The following is a 22,670-nucleotide window of genomic DNA, read 5'->3' as shown; positions in this document are numbered from 1 at the left end:
CTGTCCCATAGGTCTGACAGCACAACTGACACTCCCCTTCTCTATAAGGGACAGAGGGTTAAGGTTTATGCTTCCCTTAAGCTGAGTTGAGCTAAGTGGAGGGGTACTGAAGGACAGGGATGCTTACATCTACTCATGATGCCTCATCTGTGCTGAGAGTGCCAGTCTTTCAGCTGTACGACTGGCTGAAGCAGGAGATGCTGCTAACTTGTGCTGCTACTAGCACTGTGAAGGAGAGGATAAAACTGAGGTGCCTTGAACAGCTGCCTCTACTACATCCACCTAAATGCCATTGCAAGATGAGACTGAGATGCTTAAATGCTACTTACTGGTTCTGTTATGTATCCTGAGTGCCCAGACATTAAAAATCTGTTTTCTGTAGCTTTAAGTCTTGAATTGGGCATTATGGGTTGGAAAAATGACTTACATTTTGTATTTTTTTGGTGTATATTAATTGCCCTGAGGTTTTATTTAGTAGCTGTCAAACTCTGAAACTGCTGACAATTCATCATCAATCTCTCTTCCTTCTTGCCTTCTTCTCTTCTTGGAAGAGAAATATGAAACAGAAAAAAACTAATTGAAAAGTAAAATACCTACTTTAACTTGTTATTTTATGTGGAAGAGTGTGAACATTAAAACCAAGTGAGCTACCACCTAGAATGCACATTGAGCCAGCCTTTTTTATAGCATTGACTTCAAGTACACTTAAAAAATGAGAGATTGCAAAACATATTTTTGAATATCTGACTTGTGGAGAGACAAATGTAACTTAAACTGTTTGGTATGGGCTGAGACAGCTGTGTGTACTTTCGAACTCCTGAGGGGAGGCTTTTGTTAAGTTACAAAAGAGTGATCTCTAGCCTTCACTACCCTTCTTCCTACCCTGTTCATATCATGAAAGGAGTCTGATAAGTGTCCGCTTTGTAACATGACATTGGTGAAAAACAATAAATTCTTTTTTTGTGACTAAGAGACCAAAGCAAATAAAATTCAAGTCCTTTTTTGCAGTGAAAATACCAAAGTAGCAACAGTTGAAGAGCCACATCTTTCTTACTAGTGTGCTATGCCTAAAGGTTATTACATTTTTAATATGAATTGAGAAGCAAGACAAAATGGCAAGATTTAACTAATTTAAAGGGAGAAACACTGTGACCTGCTTGCTTCAGGGGTGGTATGTGATTGCTCACCACCACAAAGGTGGAGGGGATGCTAGTAATATAGCTGTGACTCCATTACAGTGGTATCACTTTGTAGATCATAATGCAGGGAACCCGTGTTCCAAAGACTAATTTGCTGTGTCTGCACTCCATCTTTGAGAACTTGGTTGGCAGAATTTGAATTATTGTAAATGGCGTGTTATCAATGAATTACCAGGGCAAAAAATAAATGCTTTGTTTGATGGACACCGAACGTGCAATCCTTTGTTTTTCTGAGGAACTTGTTTTTGTTTAGGTGTGTATCCCTTTTTCTTTAAATGAGAAAAAAATAGTCATGGTAACTTCATCATTTCACACCTCACCCTCCCCCCCACCCAGTGAAACAGCATGCAGTAATTTACACTTGCTTTTTGTTTTGTTTCTTTAGGTGGATGGATGATGATCTAGTGAATGATATTACTCCTAAACTGTTAGGCAAAAGACCTAATACTTACACATACACGAAAGCCTTAGCTGAATCTGTGGTGCAGCAGGAGGGTGCAAATTTAAACATTGCCATTGTAAGGCCGTCCATCATTGGTGCCAGCTGGAAGGAGCCTTTTCCTGTAAGTCCCTGAGCTGTCACCTGACCATCTTGCTGTAGACTGTAGTACTTGCTGTGAGCCTCTTTATCAAGTGACCTTTGTAGAAGAAAATGTCTTGCACCATGAAGTTGTGTCTTGGTTGCTTCTGGATGACTGATAACAGTATATAGAGTCTAAATACTGTCATCAAAGCTGAGCAAGAATATATTTTGGTTGAAAAATGAAAAACACCTAAGTTCCTAGCCTAAAAATACTTGTAAACCTGAATACTTTGAGCATAAAATATTTTTGTGGATAATTGCAATTCATTCACTAAGAAATAAATAAACCTCTCTCTCTGAAGAACCATGGTGTCCTATGTGTAGATATCTTGTCTGAGTCATAGGAGCTTGTTACATCACCAAAACTTTATTTAGCAACATGGAGTTAAAAATCCTTCTCCTCTTAGGTCTCCTTTTCCTCCACCCATTACATATGTAAAAACTGCTCAGATTTTCTCTTGAAGCTGCTGACTTCAGTATGCTCTAACCAAATCCTTTCCCTCTTCCCCTTCCTAACAGGGCTGGATTGATAACTTCAATGGACCTAGTGGTATCTTCATTGCTGTAAGTAATGAATATACTTAATTTGCCCCCTCCTTTTGGGAGGCAGAAAAGCTTCATATGTTTCACTGCTGGGTCTTCTGTCTCTGTTGTTTTGTTCTTCAAGGCAGGAAAAGGAATTCTTCGAACAATGAGAGCTTCCAACGATGCGTTAGCAGATCTTGTCCCAATAGATGTTGTTGTCAATACCACACTTGCTGCAGCCTGGTATTCTGCAATTAATAGGTATAAATAGTGACAAAAGAGAGTACTGAATATTTGGAAATGATATTGTGTATTTAGTAAACCAGTCTTGTATTGAAATCCTCATCAGTGTCCTGCTGTTCCTTCAGGACAAAGGAATCTAAGGTTCTGGCAGGTTGGTCTCAAAGAGTAACTTGCTTATGCCAGAGGAAGACATCACCTACTGATATTGTGAAGCTATGTCAGCAAATTCTTTCCTGGGTCTTGTTTGTAATCAATACAACCTCCAGTAGTGTGGGTGATGACTTCTCTAAAATAATAAAAAAAAAAGATAATTAAAAAAGGAGAAAAATCTGAAAGTTGCTAAAGAAAAACACTGACCATGGGACTGATGCTTTATATAAATTATGCTGTTGAGGGAAAGAATAACTTTGGGCATCTCTTCTGTTGTTTGTGTTTTTAAAAGGCTGTTTTTCTTCTAACTTGCTCTGTTGACTTTTTTTCTCTCAGACCAAGAAAAGTCATGGTGTATAACTGTACAACAGGTGGCACCAATCCTTTCCACTGGAGTGAAGTTGGTATGCCATGTTTCTTTTTTCTCATTAGCCTTAATACAAAAAGAAAATCAAACAGCTTATAATCGGTAAACCATAATGCATTTCTATTTTTGAAACTGGTATTTTAGCCACACCTCTCAATTTTGCAGTGAATTGTGCATTCTCATTAGCTTCCACTGTTAATTCTCTCCCTCCCCCTTCCTCTGCAACATTGCTTCAATCTCGTTTGATTCTTATTGGTATTTTTTTTTTTTGTTACTCTTATTCCATTATTAACTTAAACTGTGAGAGAGCTGATTTTTCTGTTTGCTGCTGGCATGACATAATACACAGTGTAGGTAGTGTGTGGAGAGAAGTGTTGCTCAGAGGAGCAGTGGTGATGCTGAGTGTAATGCCAACATCAAATACATAAGAAAAAACATATGAATAAGCAGCCCACAATTAAATATTGTGTACTTCTGCATAATTGAGAAGTCTGGTAATACTTTTGCCCTTTTGTAGCTCTTTGTGTTTGGTTTAAGCTGATTCTTGGTTGAGGTGGTGTTTTTAATATTCAGATTGTTGCATGACACTTGAACAATTCATGTACAGGGAAGAGTAGCCTTTAAGGAAATCTGACTGCATATTTTCAACTCTGAGATAGCCTGCCTAGGAGGTAACCCACAGGCCAACAGCTTTGTAATAGTTAATGTGAAGAACAATACAAGCTGTTTGGCAGAGTAAAACCATTTATTAGTTTTCAGTTTTTTTAGAAATCGAGTCCTGAAACTCAGATTTTTTTTTTTTCTTTCAGTTAACCTCAGTGCTTAAATCTATTTTACTTGCTTTTGCCCATTTTACGTGGATTTGTAGTTGCAAACATTATTGCTTCAATTAAACTTAGAAAATTGCTGACTTCACTTATATCCCAGTTTGAATCAGGGTATTTAAGTACTGTCTATAAACAACAGCCTAAAGTTATAAGAGAAGGTTAAAAGTAGAGGTGAATTTCTGCATAACTTCTAAAGTTCCTGATCCTGTAATATCTGTTACGTATTGAATTTACAGGTGTTACCAAGAATTTTTCATGGAGTCCCTCTCTACTTGCTTTTTTCTTAAAGCCTAAATATGGATAAATTATTTGAAAATAAAATCTAAAATCACTTCAGATGACTGCAGAGTCCTCAGTCTGTTCTAAAGTTCTTCACACAAGTGAGCGGAATAACCCTCTTCATGAAATATAGATGACTATTTAAATAGCTTTACTTGCTTTATAAACTGCAATTGCTGTCAGTGTTTAAAACCACCAACTTCTAAGGTAGAGAATCGAAAGAGAAGCTGCAATAAAATGATGAAGGCATAAACCACCTCTTGATTATAATAATAAGAACCAGTTCAACAGTATTTTAAGTTAAAAACTTACAACTGGTTTAGTTTCTTTGCATTGTAGAAGAGTTAGGGTGGTTATTTAAAAAAAACATTGCTGTTGATGCTGTACCCTGTAATGTATTTTGAAAAGCATTCCATTTTACATGGTGATTATTGAAGCTGTTGTGCAACTTTTCTTTCCCAGAATACCATGTAATTTCCACTTTCAAGAGAAACCCTCTCGAACAGGCCTTCAGACGGCCCAATGTAAATCTAACTTCCAATCACCTTTTATATCATTACTGGATTGCTGTAAGCCATAAGGCCCCAGCATTCCTGTATGATACCTACCTCAGGATTACTGGAAGAAGCCCAAGGTAATGGTGTCTGCCTCTGCCTTGTTTGTTCCTCTGACTTTTAAATGAAGCTATGCTTACACTGTGATGTATGTTGATTTTAAGTTTTTGGTATTTTTTTCTTTCCCTGAATGTTTTGTGACTAAAACTCTAATGTTTTTTCCTGAGAACAGGTCCTCAAATTCAAAGTGACTCTGAACATTCTAGCAAAAATGAGGATGTTTTATGTTGGATAGTTTGGGGCTTTTAGTAGTCAGGAGAATTAAATGATATAGAAGAAGTTATGTTTGTTCTTTGGTAATAAATACTAAAAATATGTTGATCCTTACTTTTTCCTACAGAATACTGCGTGAATATTTACAGGATATATCCATTAGAAAATCTAGCAAGAATACCTGAGTTTAAGTTCTACAACCTCCTCTTGTATTACTGTCGGTGTGCAGAGGCCTTTTTAGTGTTTTTCTTCCTTGATGTTTTGCTCATATTGACAGGTCGGAAACCATGGTAAGAGGGAAGGGCTGAAAATATCTTGCCCATAAGGTGGTGGAGACTTGTAAAGAAGACATGGCATGGGCACTATCTAGGTTACTAACTGAGCAATAAGAATCCAGTGGCTGCATTTTGAAGAGTTTAATGACTGGCCTAACAATGCTGCCCAAGGGATGTCTTGGATTAGAATCCTAATCAGTCATTAAACTCTCAGAAGTGGCTTGTGTTAAGGTTGTTGCTTTTATAAACTGAAAATGGAATGGGGGACTGAGCTTTTAATTGCAGATTGTTCCTGTAGATGATACAAATTCCTGGTATGCTGGTTTGTATCATCTCAACATTCCATTCAGTTTATAATATTTAGGATATAGTATTTGGCTAACTAAGTGGTGAAAATAATAGGCTAAACTAAATCATGTAGAAGGTATATAAGCCAACACTTCAATTTGTGTCAGACTTGCCAAGCCGTGTGGCCTTAATTCATTGCTTATGTTACATTTTCACAAGCATTTGCCTTCAGATTATAAAACCTCCACTGTGGTGACAGTGTATTGACACAAATGGTATTCATATATTGTTTTATAGTCCAGGTCTGTCTTAAAAGGAGGGTAGAAGCTCTGTAACACAGCAGTGGATGAGTAGAAAGGGGCTGTGTAAATGGTTTGTAGGGGAAAACCTCTCAGCTGCAAGAGTGTAATACTTAGAGTAGCAGCAGTGCACTTGGCTGTGCCTGTGTAATAATCCTCCCACATTGAAATGTTTTAAGATTATCAACTCTAAAGAAGATGTTGTACATGAAACTTCCTAGCTTCTAGGTTCTCTTGCATTTTTCAAGTTATTTTTAATAAAAATTGATAGAAATTCCCTGACAGGTACGAAGACTTTCATCCCTCACTAAAATAGTTACACTATAAATGCCAACGTCCTGTCTTCCACATGGTTGGGAAGGAGTGCTGCCAGAATCTTGTCAGGCTTTGAAAGGCAGCTGGTCTGCTGAGTATTTGACCAGTGGAAGTAAAATGAGGCTCTGAATAATCATGCAGTTTAGAATATTTAATTTAGTTTTATATTCTAACACTGGGATTGTTGAATCTTGTTATTGCTTTTCCTGGAGTTCTCACTTGATGGTGAAAGATGGAATTTGGGACTTTTATCAGTACTGGTATAATTGGTGACATGAATACTTTACAGAATAGAAAAGAAATATTTACTGATATGGGTTTCCTATGATGCACAAGATTCCAGTTTGGAGAAAAGATGGCAGATTGAACTAAACCTAAACGAGCTATTGTTCAGTCACAGCTTCTAAGTTGGCTACACAGCTCACTTACAGGAATGCAGCTTTCATTAGACAGCATTCCTCTCTTTTTGTAAATAATTTAAAAATGGGGGCCTGCAAGAGAAGCAGTAAAAGCAAATGAATACCTAGATGCAAGGAAGATACGCAGTGTTAAATCCTAATGGAACAAGCTAGTGTTTAATAATACAAGAATTTTGAGACAGATCTTTGCTCTTGCACTTTTTTCAAGTACTTTGAAGCTGCTTTAACTGATGGGCTGGAGGTGTGTACTGCTGTTGCTGTGGTCATTCTGTCAGTTGATAGAATGTTATTAATTACCAGGTAGCATGTACTCAGAAACTACTAAAGACATGGAAACACTATTGGATAGTCTTAAACTCAATATAACACTGTTCTGAGTGAAGAAGGGCTGGCATAATTAAACATGTGACCTTTTCCACTGTGATTTAGCAGAACAACAGTATAGTAAAAACATAATAAAATCAGCACAAGAAAATACAAATACTCTGCTAATATAGCTGGGTGCTTGCCCTCTCTGTGCTGAGTACACTGAAGTCTGTACAAGAAAAATAAGTAATCACTGTGCAGGTTTAACTGCACTCATCTGGATATTGTGCTGCAATTGAATGAAAATTTTTATCAAGTAGAAGAAAAGGAAGAAACTAGAAATAGATGAGGTCTGTGATCCTTCAGAATGAAATTATTATGTTAATAAAAATTAAACCAAAAAAATTTCCTATTTTCCAAGCACTTATCTGTTGTAATCTTTCTGCAATGGGAAGTCATATTTTTGCACCTCACTTGTGGAAGCAATGCTTTTGATAAAATGGAAATCTTTTTGCTATTTTTGCATCTAGTTGAAGGTTCTTGAATTTAACGATTCTCTGATAGTATTAAAAGGTAAGGAAAGGGAAGGAAGAAATAACCTATATAATATTTCTTCCAAATTTGTACAGAAAGAACATGTACAAAAAGGACTGGCATAATGAAGATTTAATGTTTTATACTAAATAATGCTCTAGCATTGTGCAATTACGTAAATAGTGATGATAAACCTTAGCATTCAAGTTTAAAGGTAGTGTTGTTGGTAGCTTGCCATATATACCTTGTTGCATAGCAAAGCTTATTAGTTGTCTCATTATCTTTAATACAAGGCATAGTTTGCTCCTGTAACTTTGCATAGTGCTTAGCATGACAGAAGTGTGTGTTATTTAAAAACCGTTTGGTATATTTGAAATGTTAAAGCCTTTAAAAGTGCACACCAAGCAGATCTTCCCAGTTGCTCTGAGAAAATAGCATGTGACATGAAATATTTCAAGTTGTAGTTCAGAGATTTCTGCAGCAATTCTTCTGTTACTGCTTCTTAGAAAGCTAAGGGAAAGGTGTGGCTGATGTATGGAGGGAGGTATGAAATTAGGTCTTCTACATCTGTCATTTCAATTTAAATCTTAAAACTGGAAGCACCTTTCATGTAGTTACTGTCTTACAAATCAGAAATGAATTAGGAGCATAATCATGTTAAATAGATCAATACATTTTTATATCTTCACAGTGCTTAAATTGTGTTCTTAAAGCAACCACAGAGCTGCTGGAAAGAAAAGAATTCAGTACTGTGTTTTATAGTCCAAAACTTACAGCCAGATGAAAATCTGAACAAAGAAAAATCTAAAAGCTTGTTCTGTGTTTTTTAGAGGAGTCTTTAGAAAAAAAGTAATTATCTGTAATGCTTCTGCAGAGACTTGCAGACTGGCAGCCTATAGATCCACTGAGGGATCAGTCCGTATTTGGCATTAGGACTGTTTTTAAGCTGGAGACAATAGGTTGTGTGTAAAACTTCTTCAAATTGCAGTTACAGCCTTAAGCCAGGTCACTTTCAATTGCCTGGTATAGAAACAAGCCCACCTAACTTATTGATAATTTAATTAACTTTTTTAAACTTTAATTCCTGTTATGTGCTTCTCAAACTGTTGTAATGTGCTTGGTCTTGATGACAGTTAGGAGTGCAAAAGCAGGAGACAAAATTCTACCTTGAATCTGGGTGAAAGTCACCCAGGCTGGCTGGCTGCCACTAATGCTCAGGTCTGGGAGATGCTCAGCAGGGCTGGCCTTTTTCTGTCTTCTGATGAGGAAGGTGTGATGCCACGCTTGGTCTTGTACTGACAAGTTATATTTGGTGTTGGTATTTCTGACTCATAGCCAATGGCTGTCTTTGGAATAACTAACCTTCAAAACTTCACTTAACTTCACTTGAAGTTAAGGGTTAGTCTGCCATAGCTACACCAGTGTCCACAAAAGGACACTCAATCCTGACATCTCTCAATGTCACCAGGCTGCTTTTTCCTCCCCTCAAAGAGAAGTGCAGTTTCCTGTTGATTCAGTGCAAACCAGCAAAGTGTCACAGAAAAACTTGCTCCACTTCTGCCAACTCTGTCATGGATCGAGCAGCTGAGATAATGTGGAGAATTGGATTCTTTGGGCTGGTAGAGAAAGAAACTAACCCTACAAAGAAAAACAACCCTTGATGAGTTGAATCAGCTGGTTCTGTGATCAGCTGCTAAATCCAATTTGAGTTGGAGGGAGGGAAAAAACCCTCTTTTCAGCTTTTTTTTTTTTCTGTAATCAGCTTAGCTAAGCTCCAAAATCATATCCATAAGCAGAGACAAAAAGAATCCCAGCAGAGTCTTTGCATTAGTTTAAATTTAGTTTGTTTCTTTTTTAGAAAAGAATGAAAACCAATGTCAGTGTCCAGAAACAAGTTCAAAATATACACTTATCTGATCCGATATTCATTTGCTCAGTTAGTGTTTTGCAGAGGCATAAGGGTTTTAAACTGTAGCAGTCAAAGCACTGTAAAATTCATCTGCTTTTCCAGCTTAGCATAAGGACACAGACTGGAAAGGTTCAAAAGGGCAAGTCAGGTTAAATAATCTTCAGACTGTCAGTGGACAGAGCTCTGCAAAAAGGCTTAAATGCTCTTTGCCACTAATTTTATTCAGGCGTTTTAGCTCTGGGGTCTTTTTGGCTTGTCTAACCAGTGAGATCTTTACTTTCCAAGTTTGGAGTTATTTTCCTAATGTTTTGACATAACTAACATCCATTTTTTTTCAGTTCAGTTTAGTCTTGTTGCACAGGATATGTTTTGGATGCAGAATCTATATTCCCAATTATTTCTGCATCAGAGGAGCTCCAGTTCAACTCAGCCCTCACCTTGCCCAACTGGTGAAACTCTAAACAGATGTTTGAAAGCTCCTAGAGTGCTTAGTAATAAAATCAGCTGCTGGTCTAACATTTGAAGTCAGTTCTGAATTAGTAGATATATTCCTATGAGGTTTAAGAAAAAATATTTATGTTTTTTGTGCTTTAGAAATTACATTTTTCAGTGGTCTCTGTGGTTTGTGTTGCTCCATTCTGTGAGAAGAAAAAGAGGAAATTTTAATGTTTTAGATACTAAGATGCTAGCTGCTAGTAAAGGACGCTAATGTAATGCAAAATACTTTCTTTAGAAGCGTTGCTGGGACAATGTACTATATCCCTTCTACAAGTATGAGGGCATCAAGATGCATTCAAATGCATTACAGCTTTTGGAGAAAAATAAGTTTGTTTTTATTGATTCTGTGATATTTCTTGGCAAAATTTACCTTCAGACCATTTCCTGGTAGTACTGGGTTCTGCTTTCTTTGCCTTCCCCCTTGTCATTGTGCTTGAAATTATCAGTGTCCTGCTATAAGGATCAAATTGGAAGCAGTTTTCCATTTCTGTGAGATGGAAATACCTTGAGCACCCAAAGTAGGAATTTAATAGCATTAGGCCATGTGGTACTAGTTAGTACTTACTGAAATTGAGTGGCCATCTCTAGCACTGAGACACTGGAAACAATTTGCTTGTCACAAATGTGGAAGCTTTGCATCTGAGAGGCTGGATGACTCATACTTTTATTTTTTGGGCCACTTTGGATGGTATGATCAAAAAGAAACTTGCCCAAATTGATCCTTATAACATAATTTCTCTGTATTCCAAGTGGTGATTTTATATAGTTTTTTCCTCTGCATAATAAAGGATGATGGAAGGTATTTCTGCATATTTTGAAGCAGCATAGAACATGATATGTTATGATCTGTCTGTGCCCTTAGATATTTTTCTGGCTTTTGTTGCTAGTGGTTTTAAGCCTTGATCTCTTAGTAAGCATGATGAAAACTTCTGTTTTATCACAGAGATCTGGTCTTGCACAATGTGCAGGAAGATCAGGGCAACTTCCTCCCTTGTTTAAGGGGAGGTTCTGCACAGACATTCTGCTGTGTGCAATTTGTGACTTCTGTCAAGTCAGACTCTTGAGTATCAAGTGAATATTCCAGCATGCTGAAGGGAAAAGGGTTCCATCTTCCTGTCCCAAACTAAGAGTTACCAACAGAAGACAACATATTGTTCCCCCTAATATAAAAGAAAAAATGGTAATTTACAATTCCACCAGGAAGTAGGATTAGGAAAAAAAAGGACTGTGATAATTTCTGGTTTATGCAGAGATCAGATAGCCAAAGTTCACTTCAATACTATGCAGAAATATCCTATTGATGTAATATAATATGCTTTAGGTACAGAACAAGATGGGATTTTTGGAGAGGGTGGTAGGGGGTTGGAGGGTAAAAAATGTTATTGTCTATTTCACTCATTTGAACTAATCTTTATCCCTGTACCTGTCCATTCCATGCCTTGGATTGCAGGATGATGAAGACAATAACACGTCTTCATAAGTCCATGATGTTTTTAGAGTACTTTACCAGCAATTCTTGGACCTGGAGCACTGAGAACATGACCATGCTGATGAACCAGCTAACCCCTGAAGACAAAAAGGCAAGTGGCTCTGTGTTGTGGCCATGGAGACTGAGGGGAGCAGCAGCTCAGCAATTCAAGATAGAATAAGGACCTGATCCAATGTGCAGCTAAGCTAGGAGGAGCTCAGCACTGCAGGCTCCTGGGAGATGCTTTCAGATGGGCCAGGGCTGTGTGAAAAGCTACATCAGGGACGTGAGGAGATGAAGAAGGGCAGGGAGAAGTGAAACAAGGATGACAGTTTGTTGACAGAGAAAGAAAAGTTGTTTCTTCCCAGGTTTAACTTTACTCCAAATTTTCCCTACCTCTTCCACCAATAATGACTCAGGTGCCCCAATTGAATTTAAACTTCCCTTCTGCTATGACTTTGGTTAGTATTCAGCAGAATAAAAATTAACAGTTACAGTTCTAAAAACTCAGATTCCCTTATTCCTTTGGAACAGCTTTGTCATTCTTAAGATGTCTTTGCTACTGAAGTGTTTTCCAGAATCAGTTCAGTAGTTACATTCTAGAAAATCTGCCAAATTCCTAAATAAGCTGTCTAAATGTAGGAAATAAAATAACTTCTGGTGATTTTTGTGTGGATGGTATTTCCACCCCTTCCTGTCCTCTTGCCTCCCTAGCAACTTAAGTTCAGGAATAACTTGAAAAACAAAATGCCAGACAGTCTGAATGTTAGTATTTTCAAATTGCTGCTTTTTGTTGGGATTTAAACACTGTCACTGTAGAATCTTGAGATGAGGAAATCAATACATCAGTAAAAAACTTGTGCATCAAGTTCATTATAGTGATCTTCTCTCCTGCAGAAGGCATTCAGATGATTGTACTTAAAATATAAATGTACAACTCCAAGCACAGCTAACAGCAACCTGCACTTGCCAAACTGTACTTGGCACAGAGCAGTGTTTATTTTAGAGCATATTAGAATTATTTTGTTGCTTAAAAATAAATAACATACTAGAAAATAGTTATTTTTAGAACAGAATTCCTTACAGACAGTTGAAGTGGGAAAACTGAGAAGTGGAGAAGAGAGTATTACTGCTGAGGAGGGAAAATAAGGCATGAAGTGACTGGAATTTGGAAGAGATTATGTCACGAGCAGGTGGTTGAATCAGAAATTGAACCTTAATCTGGACTGTTTCTAGGATTAAGGATAGGATAACCTTCTTGTGTCAAAGGCAAATTGGATTTATCTGGAATAAAGACATTTATTTTCATTTAAATATATAGAGGTGAATTTTTAGGAAACTAACAGTGAAAGCTTTTTCTTATGCAGACATTTAATTTTGATGTTCGACAACTACACTGGGCAGAATATATGGAAAATTACTGCCTGGGGACGAAGAAATATGTGCTGAATGAAGAAATGTCAGGCCTCCCTGCAGCTAGGAAACACTTAAATAAGTAAGTATAATCTTAATTTTTTAAATTTATTTTATGTGTAATTTTATATTTTCTATGCTCTGCATTTGTTCATTTTGCTTTTGCTTTTCCATGTAATGACTAAATTGTTTTTAATAGCAACTGTTTAGGTTCTCCACAATTCTGTTCCAATCCAGTGGTCTGAAGCATTTTCTAAAGTAGTTGTTGTTCCTGAGTTGCCCCAAGAATTAATAGTTACAGTTTCAGTCTGGGATCACTAGTGTGCATACTGTAATCCAGGTTTTTGATTTTAGCCAAGTGTCTTTTGGAAGGTCAGAGGTAAGTGGCTACACAGGTCATAATGGTTTCTTTGGGAGGTTTATGAGAACAATAGCTGCTCTGGGAATGTGAGCTTCTGAGGCAGGTAAATAAGCAGAGGCTCTGCACTTCAGAGCAGGACACTTTGATGTTGGTGCTCTAGGATGACCTCCTTTAGCTTTTTCTCTTAATTCTCTTAATTCCTGCCATTTGGATGGACTGGTACTGTCTAAAATTTTATTAGCACAGTTGCCCTTGTTTTGTTCTTGGCTGATTCATCAAGGCAACTGTAGACTTTCTGATTTGTCTCTTTTAATAGTGAAATAAAAATTGTCTTTTTCTGCAATGCTACATCATATCTTCAATCCTGATAGTGCAAAGAGAAACAATCCAAGTTGTGACTTGTGTTGTCCTTCTAAAGAAAAGGATTTGCAGCTGTGGAGGGGTTTGGTATATATTGAAATGACAAACACATTTTTGAGAGATGGTATCTGTGACAATTGTAGAAAAAGCTAAACAAGTGTCCCTTCAGGGTTGTTTTGTTGGGGTGTTTTTCTAAATGATAATTGTAGAAATAGCTAAACAAGTATCCCTTCAGGGTTGTCTTGTTGGGGTGTTTTTTTAAATTTCTATTTAGATGCCATTAAAAAGTGAATAGAAATGATCACATAGTTGCTATTCTTTGTGTAAAGGTTCATAATGAAAATGACTCAAGAAATAATCTTGTATTGGAGCAGCCTTAGTTGCCCCAGCTCTAAAGTTTGTAAGTGGATTGTTCAGCAAGAGGTTTAGATTCTGACTTACATTTACTCTGAGGTATTAATTTGGTCTCTTTTATTACCATCTAGTTCTTAACTCTAATCTGAACTTGGAGTCCACTGCCTTAGTATTACCCAGATTTGGCAGCCCAGGGGACATTTTTCTCTAGGGAACCACTGGGTAGATTTGTTCCTCAAGTGTATAAAAAAGTATTGCTTTTGTAACGCACACATTTAAACTGTTTTTCTCTGCAAATAAGATTTGTACAGCCTTACCTGTAAACAAGATAAAGGCAGTAGTTCCCTAAAAAGAGCTGCCTTTAAAATATAAATTGTCACAATCTACTGAGGCAAAAAGATTGCTCTGTTTCTAAGAAATCAGAGAAAATTCTTGTTGTTTTTCTTAACATTTCCATCTCTACATGCCAGAAGATTGTTAAAAAGCACAGTTGCTCTAAAAGGTCACTTAGTTTATCCTGCACTTTAAATACAGTTCCTTGAGAAGGAAGGAGCTTAAAATTGCAGTGAAGAGGCTGGGTTCCTTGGCTGGAAATGTCTGGAAAATCTAATGAGTTCTTACGATAGGGTGAGGTGGTTTGGTTTTTTTCCTTGTTACTGTCATCAGTGGCAGTTAGAGTTACTTTGACGTATTTAAGAAGTTTTAAATATATGGTGGGGAGAAGGGAAGTTCAGTGTTAAATATTTTCTGGTTGGCAGCCTCCTATAGGTAAGTTATCACTGTGTTGTTGGCTTGAGGACGTTTCCATCAAGCAGCTCTAAAGCAGAAGTACATGTGCTGAGCAACAGGGCTGACTCTGCTCCTTGGTTTTTCATTCTGCTTTTCAGCAGTGAAAAGCTGTCGGAACTCAAAACGTCCCTCAGACATTTTTGGATGTTCCAGGTCCAGGTCAGAAGCATTTGAGACCCTGGCAGGCAGCTGGAAACAGCTGTGATTTTGGGTTTGAACCATGGAACGATTTACCAACCTTGCAGGAATAACAAGAAGTCACAAAACTTTAGATATTAAAGTAGAAGTAGTTACAAAGTAAAGGGAAGAATTTTTGAGTGCTGTACAGGGGGGTTTTGGTTTTGTACATGGGGGTCAGAGGTTTTAAGATGGATTTGGGATTTGTGCCTGTCCTGTCCTTCCTCTCTCTTCTTCCTCACCTTCATGTTCTTGGTGATGTTGGCACTCACAGATTGGTTTAAAGTAGAAAAGCACCATTTAATATAGGTAATAGGCATTGGGAAAAACTGTAACCATGGAACATGCAATGTCCCATATAAAAGACAGCAGCAGCCCTGGGCGGGGAGAGAAGAAGCAGTCGGGAGTCAGAGAGGATGTCAGGGTGTGTGTGTGCCTCTGCCTGAGCTGTGAGCAAACCACAGCAGCCCCAGAAGAAAATCTTTTAGATAACTTGCAATAAACTGCCTTGAGACCAGACAACAGAGACTGCTGAGCCTTTCTTTGGAAGCACGGGCTGGAGGAGAAGTTTTTTCCACCACACGGAGCCACCCCTGACCTAGGGGTGAGCTCCAGCAAAACGTCTTCTCTGTTTGTTACTCACTTTTGTCATTACTCATAAGGTATTGCGAGATGAATAAATAAATTGTGTTCTACTCCAGAAGTTAATTTTTAGTGTTCTTTGTATGTTGACACTTAGTGATTGCTTTTGTTTTTGCCCAGGTTAAGGAACATTCGCTACGGCTTCAACACGATCCTCGTGATCCTGATCTGGCGCGTCTTCATTGCAAGGTCTCAGATGGCCAGAAACATCTGGTACTTCGTGGTTAGTCTGTGCTACAAGTTCCTCTCCTACTTCAGAGCCTCCAGCACAATGAGATACTGAGGAAGAGGATTTAGCATTAGGACATCTATGCATATGGTGGTCTAACTGCACAAACCCTTTAACTTGTAATCATCTCACATTTCGTGAAGCATCATTTCATTTTTAACTGAGGTGAGAAATAAGCGGGATGGTATTGGTAACGTTAGCTGTGTATCTTCTGGAAATGGAGCAAATCTAAAGAGCAAGTGCCATGCTGAATTGGCTTAGAAAAGCATTTAGATAACTTTAACTCTTTGACGTGGGGAAGACATATTAGACCACTGACCAACATAACTGTGCAATTTGGAACATGTTTGATTGGAATCTGCCTTAACATTATTTTTTTTTCTTTTGAGTTTTACTCCACATTGAGCAAGATAAATATTGGCATAGTAGATACTAGTTGCTGTAGACCTATTTATTTGATGTTCTTCTAAATTACAAAGGGTTTTGCAAGTTGCAGAAGTGTACAAATGACTCTGGATCTCCTGAAATAAAATAATTGAGAACTTTTGTAATTTGTCTTTAGGCTTTACCACTTCTTCCCTTGCCCTCAAAGTAGGGATGCATCAATGGTGCCTCCTTTGCATAAAAGAAAAAAAAAAATTAAAAAATGAACCAACCTTCCTTATTTACTGAAAGGCTGTTTGTATATCTGGGCTTCAGAATGCACTTTGTGATTCGGTTCTGTGCTTGAACCTGGCTGTGTCCAACTTGCATTTGCGTTGGCGTGAACAATTTGCTACTCTGAAAGCAGAACTGATCCTTGCATTGAGCAGATAAAAGGAAGTGTTACCCAGAGAGGGGTAAATAAAGGCATTGACTGTTTTCTTTTTAATGATTTATTTTTTTTTTTTATTGAGAACACAGAGCCAGCACTTCTTCTGACTTCAAAGGGTAAATGTAATGAAAAGGAATTTATTATGCTTGGTTGCTATTTATATTGCTGGTAGTAGTAGCTGGAAGATCTGTAGACTTTCATTAAGAGATACACCTGTTTTGAAGTTGTAAGCAATGTTAGCAAATACTTCAAGAATTAATTTTTTTCAAAATCTGAGCTGTTAAATTTGATGCATGGGCAACACCAATGCACAAGCACACTTTCTCATCCCTGCCCTAGTAAAGCCTCATTTCACTGGGTAAGCAGAGTAAGATGCAGCTTGCTCCAAAATGAAAAGATGTTAACAGCTCTTCCACCTGTCTTTTGACTTAAATTGTTAGGTTTAAACCTGAAGAAATCTGGATTTTTTCCTGCATGTTACTTTGTTTCAGTAGGGAAGACATTTGTAAAAATGGCAAGTTGTAAGAAAAGACTAAATCCTTATTTCTTTAATCCAAGGCAATACATGAAGATCCCTTTAAATTTTGGTTGCACAGATTTGAAAACACTGTAGTGTTCCTCTAATTCATGCACTGACCAGCACTCTTGCCCAGTGCTTGTTCATTCAAATCAGTGTGTACTGATGAGTTTGTTCTTAAATCTGCCTGGAAAGGCAAATAATGACTTAATTACACAAGAACTACATTTTACTTGCCCTTGGTAGTTTTTTGTCCTGTTGAATTAAATTTGTAAAGAACTTATTTTGCTATTCTTCTAAAACTCTTACTTTAAAGAGAGCACCTTTCCTGCAGGTGTATATCTCATTTTGAAATTATAATGGCTTCCTTGTTGAAGCTAAATATTCTGTAGTAAGTAGTTCAGCTGTAATTCCTTTTTAAAATTCCTGGTGTATATATAAAGCTAGTGCTGAAAAGCCTAAATGGTCTAGGACCACACCTTGTGTGAGAGACCTCTGACTGTGGCTGAAATCAATTAAGGCTTCTGTGCTTGGAGATATTACACTTTAACAGATGCAGTAGGTGTATGACATTTTTAGCTGCCTCCCCAAGTATCTCACTAGACCTGAAAGTATGCTTAAGCATTCTTGAATTATAGACTTTATTCAGAGGGGCCTCCTGCCCAGTGAGACCCCTTGTCCCATGTTGGCACGTGGCTGAAGTTTGCTAAAGATAAGTACATCATACTCTGAAAGTTGTTCTGTGAAACAATCCACTTAGGAATTTTGGTTGTTTCTAACTATAAACATAATACATGAACATTTTAACATGATACTTCTAATGCTGATTTGTTAACACCGAGATAAACTATGAAGCCAATGAACCCAATACTTCTGGTCCAAGACACTGCTTAGAAATTTAGTATTTTGGATGAATAATAAGGAGAGGGATTACTTTAAGCATAAGCTTATTTAACCTCTACACTAAACATTTGCCAATTTAGAGACCCATTTTTTCCCCTCTTTGGAGACTGCTGTTCTGTGCCCTGTTGGTATTTTACACCAATTCATCAGTCATCCTATTGAACTGACAGTAGAGTCAATGTCACATTTATTCTGCTGGTTTTGTCACTTCCTGTGCACGGTCTGTGAAATTCTACCTGGAACTATTGGATTTTTTCCATATGGGAGTCCTGTCCTCCTGCAGTTCTTCACACCAGTGATTGCACATAAAGGATGTTGGTTAGAAATATACTGGAACTATATTTTGGTCCAGGAAGGCAGACTCAGTGTTTTGATTAGCAAGTTACAGGAGGGTTATCAGCTGGTTAATAGGAAGAGGAGCAGACTGAAACAATATTATCACTGAACTGTTACTGGTTTTTAAATTGGGGACCAGGAAAAATAAAGACATTTTCCTATAATGTTTTTCTCTGCTGTAGGAACAGATGTTTGGAAACAAATGCTAGATCTGTGAGCTTTTATAAGACATAAACAGAAATATTGGGTGCCTTTGTTTGTAAACCAAAAATAAACAAATCCCTTGAAAGTGTTGTTAGTGTTCATTTTTATGTTGTTTAGTCTAATTTGTGGAAAATAACCTGATAATTTAAATGCCATCTTGATATACATTAACATGATCTTTTCCTTTGTGAGAAACTGAAAATCACATTACTGATTCATGTGCATTTTGAAAAAAGCAAACCAGAAAAACTTCACAATCACAAACCAAACCATAAACCCCAGAAAGCCCACTAAACCCCAGAATCTAAACCCTCATGAACTGATATCAGAACACATGGTGAGGTATCCCTGGTCATGGTGACTGCTTTTTGTGTGTCAACCTCTTTTTCCCTCACTGTCAATGCTTCATTTGTACTATTGCGTTCACATTTATTTAAATAGCATGAACCCATCTGCATTTTCATATGGTTTAGAAAAGGTACTGTGGTTTTGCAGGAGCTTTAGGATTAACGTTTCAAGGAGCTCCAGTTATTTATGGCATCTGCATTTCGTGCTGAGGGAGGGAAAGGTAGCATTAAGTTAGTGCATCACCAAAATGCTGTGAGTTTTTGGTTTTTATTTCATGGAATGTTCACTTTTCACAGATTCCTCCTTTTTTTGGTCAGGAACACAATCCTAAAGATCTGCATGCTGTGGTTTGAGGTCTGCCAACTTTAAACTTAACTTTTCCTTTATGACTAAAAAACCAAACCAAGATGGTTTTTGCTGGTCTCAAATTCAAACTTGGAAGCAAAGAGCAGAAAGGTTTTAAGATGCTGTCTCCTATGTCTTGTGCTGTTGAACATTTTGCCCTTTCTTCATAATACAGTATTAAATCCTGTGTTGTTGAGAAGCAAAGAACAGGTTTGTAAAGGTAACTTGGATTGAGAAGCACCCAGCACCGAGCTAGGAAGTAAAACTTCCCATAATTGTACATATTTCCCAGCCTGTTGAGCAGAGATGAAAACAGAAATGAAGACAAGCCACCAAAGAATCCCTGCTCTGGAGAAATGTATTGAAGTGTGTTTTTGTTTGTCAGTCTTTGTGCTGAAGCACAAGCAGTTTTTGTCTGGCCTGGAGACATTTGCTGTGTGTTTGAGTAAATCTCCAGAAGCAGTGGGATTGCAATTGTGAGCTCTGATTTTCAAGATGTGTCCTACCATCATAAATGTAGCAGCACAGGTTGACAGGTCTCACTTAGCACTTGCAGTTGCAGGTTTCCTTCCTCTCTTGTGGAGCATTGCTGAGCCCCTCAGGCAGCTCTGGCCTCCTTTCTGCCTGCAGAGCACTTCCAGTTAAAGGTTGTGTAACCGAGCTGCTGCTCTGCCATCTCAAACTAAATTTAACCCCACTGCACTTCCAAGATATTTATAAATGCTTTTCTCCTTCTTGTTACCCCAGTGCTTTTCTTCAGTGAAGGAGCTTTGGCTTTCCCTGCTCCACAGCTATTGTGACTCACTGATAGGTAATTAGTAATTATGCAACTGTCTCTTCTGGAATATGGAACAATGACAGCTCTGAGCAGCTTTTATTCTTACTATGAGAAGCAGGAGGAACCGTGACTAATTGGGGAGGGCACAAGTTCCAACACATTAATGCACTGGAATGCTCACAGCCATGGGCCCTAGGTAGGGTGAATGGGACTTTTTAATTCTTGATTCAGTTACAGGCATTAACCTCAAATGCTGGGATTGTTACCATAAGCCTTTAATATCATTCTAATTGAACTGTTAGACCTTTGAGGATTGTGGTTCTCTAGCCACTCTCACTTCTGGAAAATTTGTGGCCTGACGTGGAGAAGCAAGGCCTCTTTTTCTTCTTAACGAGCATATGCAAAAAAAGGAAACTTGCCACAGATCTCTAGAAGTTAAAAAATGAAAACCACAGTCAATTACAATGTTCTGGGGTGTAGAATGAGCATTAAATCTTAAACTGCCCTTGCCCCTTATGCTAGAAGTTTCTGTTGTGTCCTCTGTGTAGAAACAGCAGTCCAGTCACCAGCAGCAGAAAGGAGCTGTGCTATTCTTGTGTTCATCAGCCAGCATTTGATTTGCCACCTCAGTGAAAATGATTCAGTACTTAGACACTGTTAACTTTTGTATGTCAGCCTTAATCCACATTCAAAATGGCATAATATAATTCAATTATTTTTATCTTTATGAAACTCAGCTGCTCATCCTTTCCTTCATTCCTGATGAAATTATCCCAGAACTCGATGTCCAGGACACAAATAGTTGTGCTTGCTGTTTTAGGCACCTGCTTGGGTGGAATTCAAGAATCTAAAGCCAGGAGACTTGACTTCCTCTAGTATACAGCTTTCTCAGTATGATTCAGAATCATAAGGCAAATGCTTAAAATAAGCAGAGACTGCAAAAGCAGTCACATTGTGGGGTGGGAGAGACCTGTGGAAACAAAAGGAAATAGTTAAATTAAGGCTGAAGGAGGCTGAGTATGGCTAATATTTTTTCTCATGTATTCTCCAACTGTGTGAAATCACCTTTACTTTGAGAGAGACTGGTTGGGGTTTTTTGCCTCTATCTTTCAAACCCATCTTACCTTTCCTGTTTCATAAAGGCTCTCCCAATTTAGGTCAGAAATCTGCTATTTGTTGCACACAGCATGTACCTGCAGAATCTTGTGCTTGGTAACTAGGGGAAGGGTTCAAGGGAACTTCAGGCCAGATTTAATGTAGGACTCACAATAATCACCTTTTTCCTCTGTGTCACTTTGCAACAGTGGCAATCCAGTAGGCAGCTTCCATGTTCAAGCCTTGCGTTCCATGTCTTCTTGCTGAAAAAGTTTTTAAAAAGGAAGACCTGGACTCTGGATTTAAATATGCTTCAGTAAATTCTGATACTGGAGTATTTTATGGAATGAACTAACTCTTCAAAACTCTTGGCTCCTTTGTATTCCTTCCCCAACCCAGATGCTGCCATTGGTGCCTCTGCTCTTGCCACCCACTCAGCTGACTTGAGACAAAAAGATTGGATGCTTTTGGCTGTAAAAACTTCATTGATGCCAGGCACTGTAGGGAAAATGCCACTTTGGAGTTTTAATACTACTAAATTCTACTTCTTGGACACAAATGAAAGGCTTCTAATTTGCCTGGGCTAACACATCCACTTTTAAGGTTACTTAGCAAGCAGAGCATGTCTCACCACTTTTCAATCCAGGTGTGTGGTTTTAAGTCACAGCTAATCTCTCCTTGTCAGTGACACCTGTGGTTTTCCTCTGATAAATATTTGATTTGGAAAGAAAAGCATGCAAGGTAACTCCCACTCTTGGTGATTCTAATTGAAAACCAAGTCTATCCATTTTTAATAGGAATGTGCTGCACTTAGCCCAGTAAGTCACCTTCTGCACAGAGCAGCTGCTGCTTTGCTGGTTCCTGCATTCCACGTGGTTCCTGCATTTCAGTGGATGCTTAGCATCAGTATAGGAGTTTAAAGAGCAGGAAATGACTTGAAATTCCATGGGACATGAGGTGACTGAAGATATTGTAGGGGCTTCTTCTCCAATAGTATTCTGTGAAGGCTTTTTTATAGCAGTCCTCTGGTTAGAGAGACAGAACAGTTCCAAGTTTGCAAGTGTTAAGCAATCTCCCTGTTTTATCAGTCTCTGGCATGACTGCAGGGAAAGTACTGATAGCTAAGCTGTTGGTAGAAAATGCTAGTTATGTCTGAATTAATGAGCTGAAATATTTTTTAATATATCTTGGTAAAAAAATGAAAACTCAAAGGCATAGAATATGGAAGCAGTTGGTTCTTTTCTCATTAAAGTTTGTCCTAACACCTATCAAATAACTTTGCTTCTAATTAGAAATGAACTTTTTTAACCAAGTGAAAAAACATCTGCCAGTGCTTCTTGGCACTTCTTTTTTCCTTTGTTTTGTTTTAGACTCATGCAGTCTTGTCACTTCAGTCATTCTGGTGGAAACTTGGGGTTTTTACTTCCTGTCTTTTTGAAATGTTATTATCCTGGGAGTCAGCAGTGATCAGTGTTCCTGTCATGGAAGCTGAATGAACAATTTGGGAAAAGATGTTTCTTTCACTTGTGAGAGCTTTCCAGGTGCTTGGCATGCAGGTTTAGCAGTGACCCCTTTTCTGGCAGGCATCTTTTGGGGTTAAGCTGGGAGTATGGTGGCGTGGTAAGGTAAATTGCCTGAAAAGCCATCTCGTCAGGCACTTCAGAGCCAGAACAAACACCCCAAGTGGAAAGCCA

General features: G+C 38.1%; 1 protein-coding gene across 5 annotated transcripts in view; it reads left to right on the top strand.

Annotated features, from left to right (window-relative positions):
* Positions 1-18,495, top strand: part of FAR1 (fatty acyl-CoA reductase 1) — a 34,471-nt gene extending 15,976 nt beyond the window's left edge. For all 5 annotated transcript variants that reach the window (XM_085579705.1, XM_085579706.1, XM_021527563.3 and 2 more), the window contains exons 5-12: positions 1,585-1,762; positions 2,302-2,346; positions 2,450-2,568; positions 3,037-3,104; positions 4,636-4,807; positions 11,294-11,423; positions 12,679-12,806; positions 15,528-18,495. In XM_085579705.1, coding sequence (XP_085435831.1) covers positions 1,585-1,762; positions 2,302-2,346; positions 2,450-2,568; positions 3,037-3,104; positions 4,636-4,807; positions 11,294-11,423; positions 12,679-12,806; positions 15,528-15,690 — 1,003 coding nt within the window. In that variant the 3' untranslated portion in view covers positions 15,691-18,495. The remainder of the gene's footprint in view (positions 1-1,584; positions 1,763-2,301; positions 2,347-2,449; positions 2,569-3,036; positions 3,105-4,635; positions 4,808-11,293; positions 11,424-12,678; positions 12,807-15,527) is intronic.
* Positions 18,496-22,670: the final 4,175 nt, after the last annotated feature.

The sequence above is a fragment of the Lonchura striata genome, chromosome 5, assembly GCF_050655825.1.
Source record: "Lonchura striata isolate lonStrDom1 chromosome 5, ASM5065582v1, whole genome shotgun sequence".
Lineage (NCBI taxonomy): Eukaryota > Metazoa > Chordata > Aves > Passeriformes > Estrildidae > Lonchura > Lonchura striata.
This window is presented reverse-complemented; position numbering and strand designations above follow the sequence as displayed.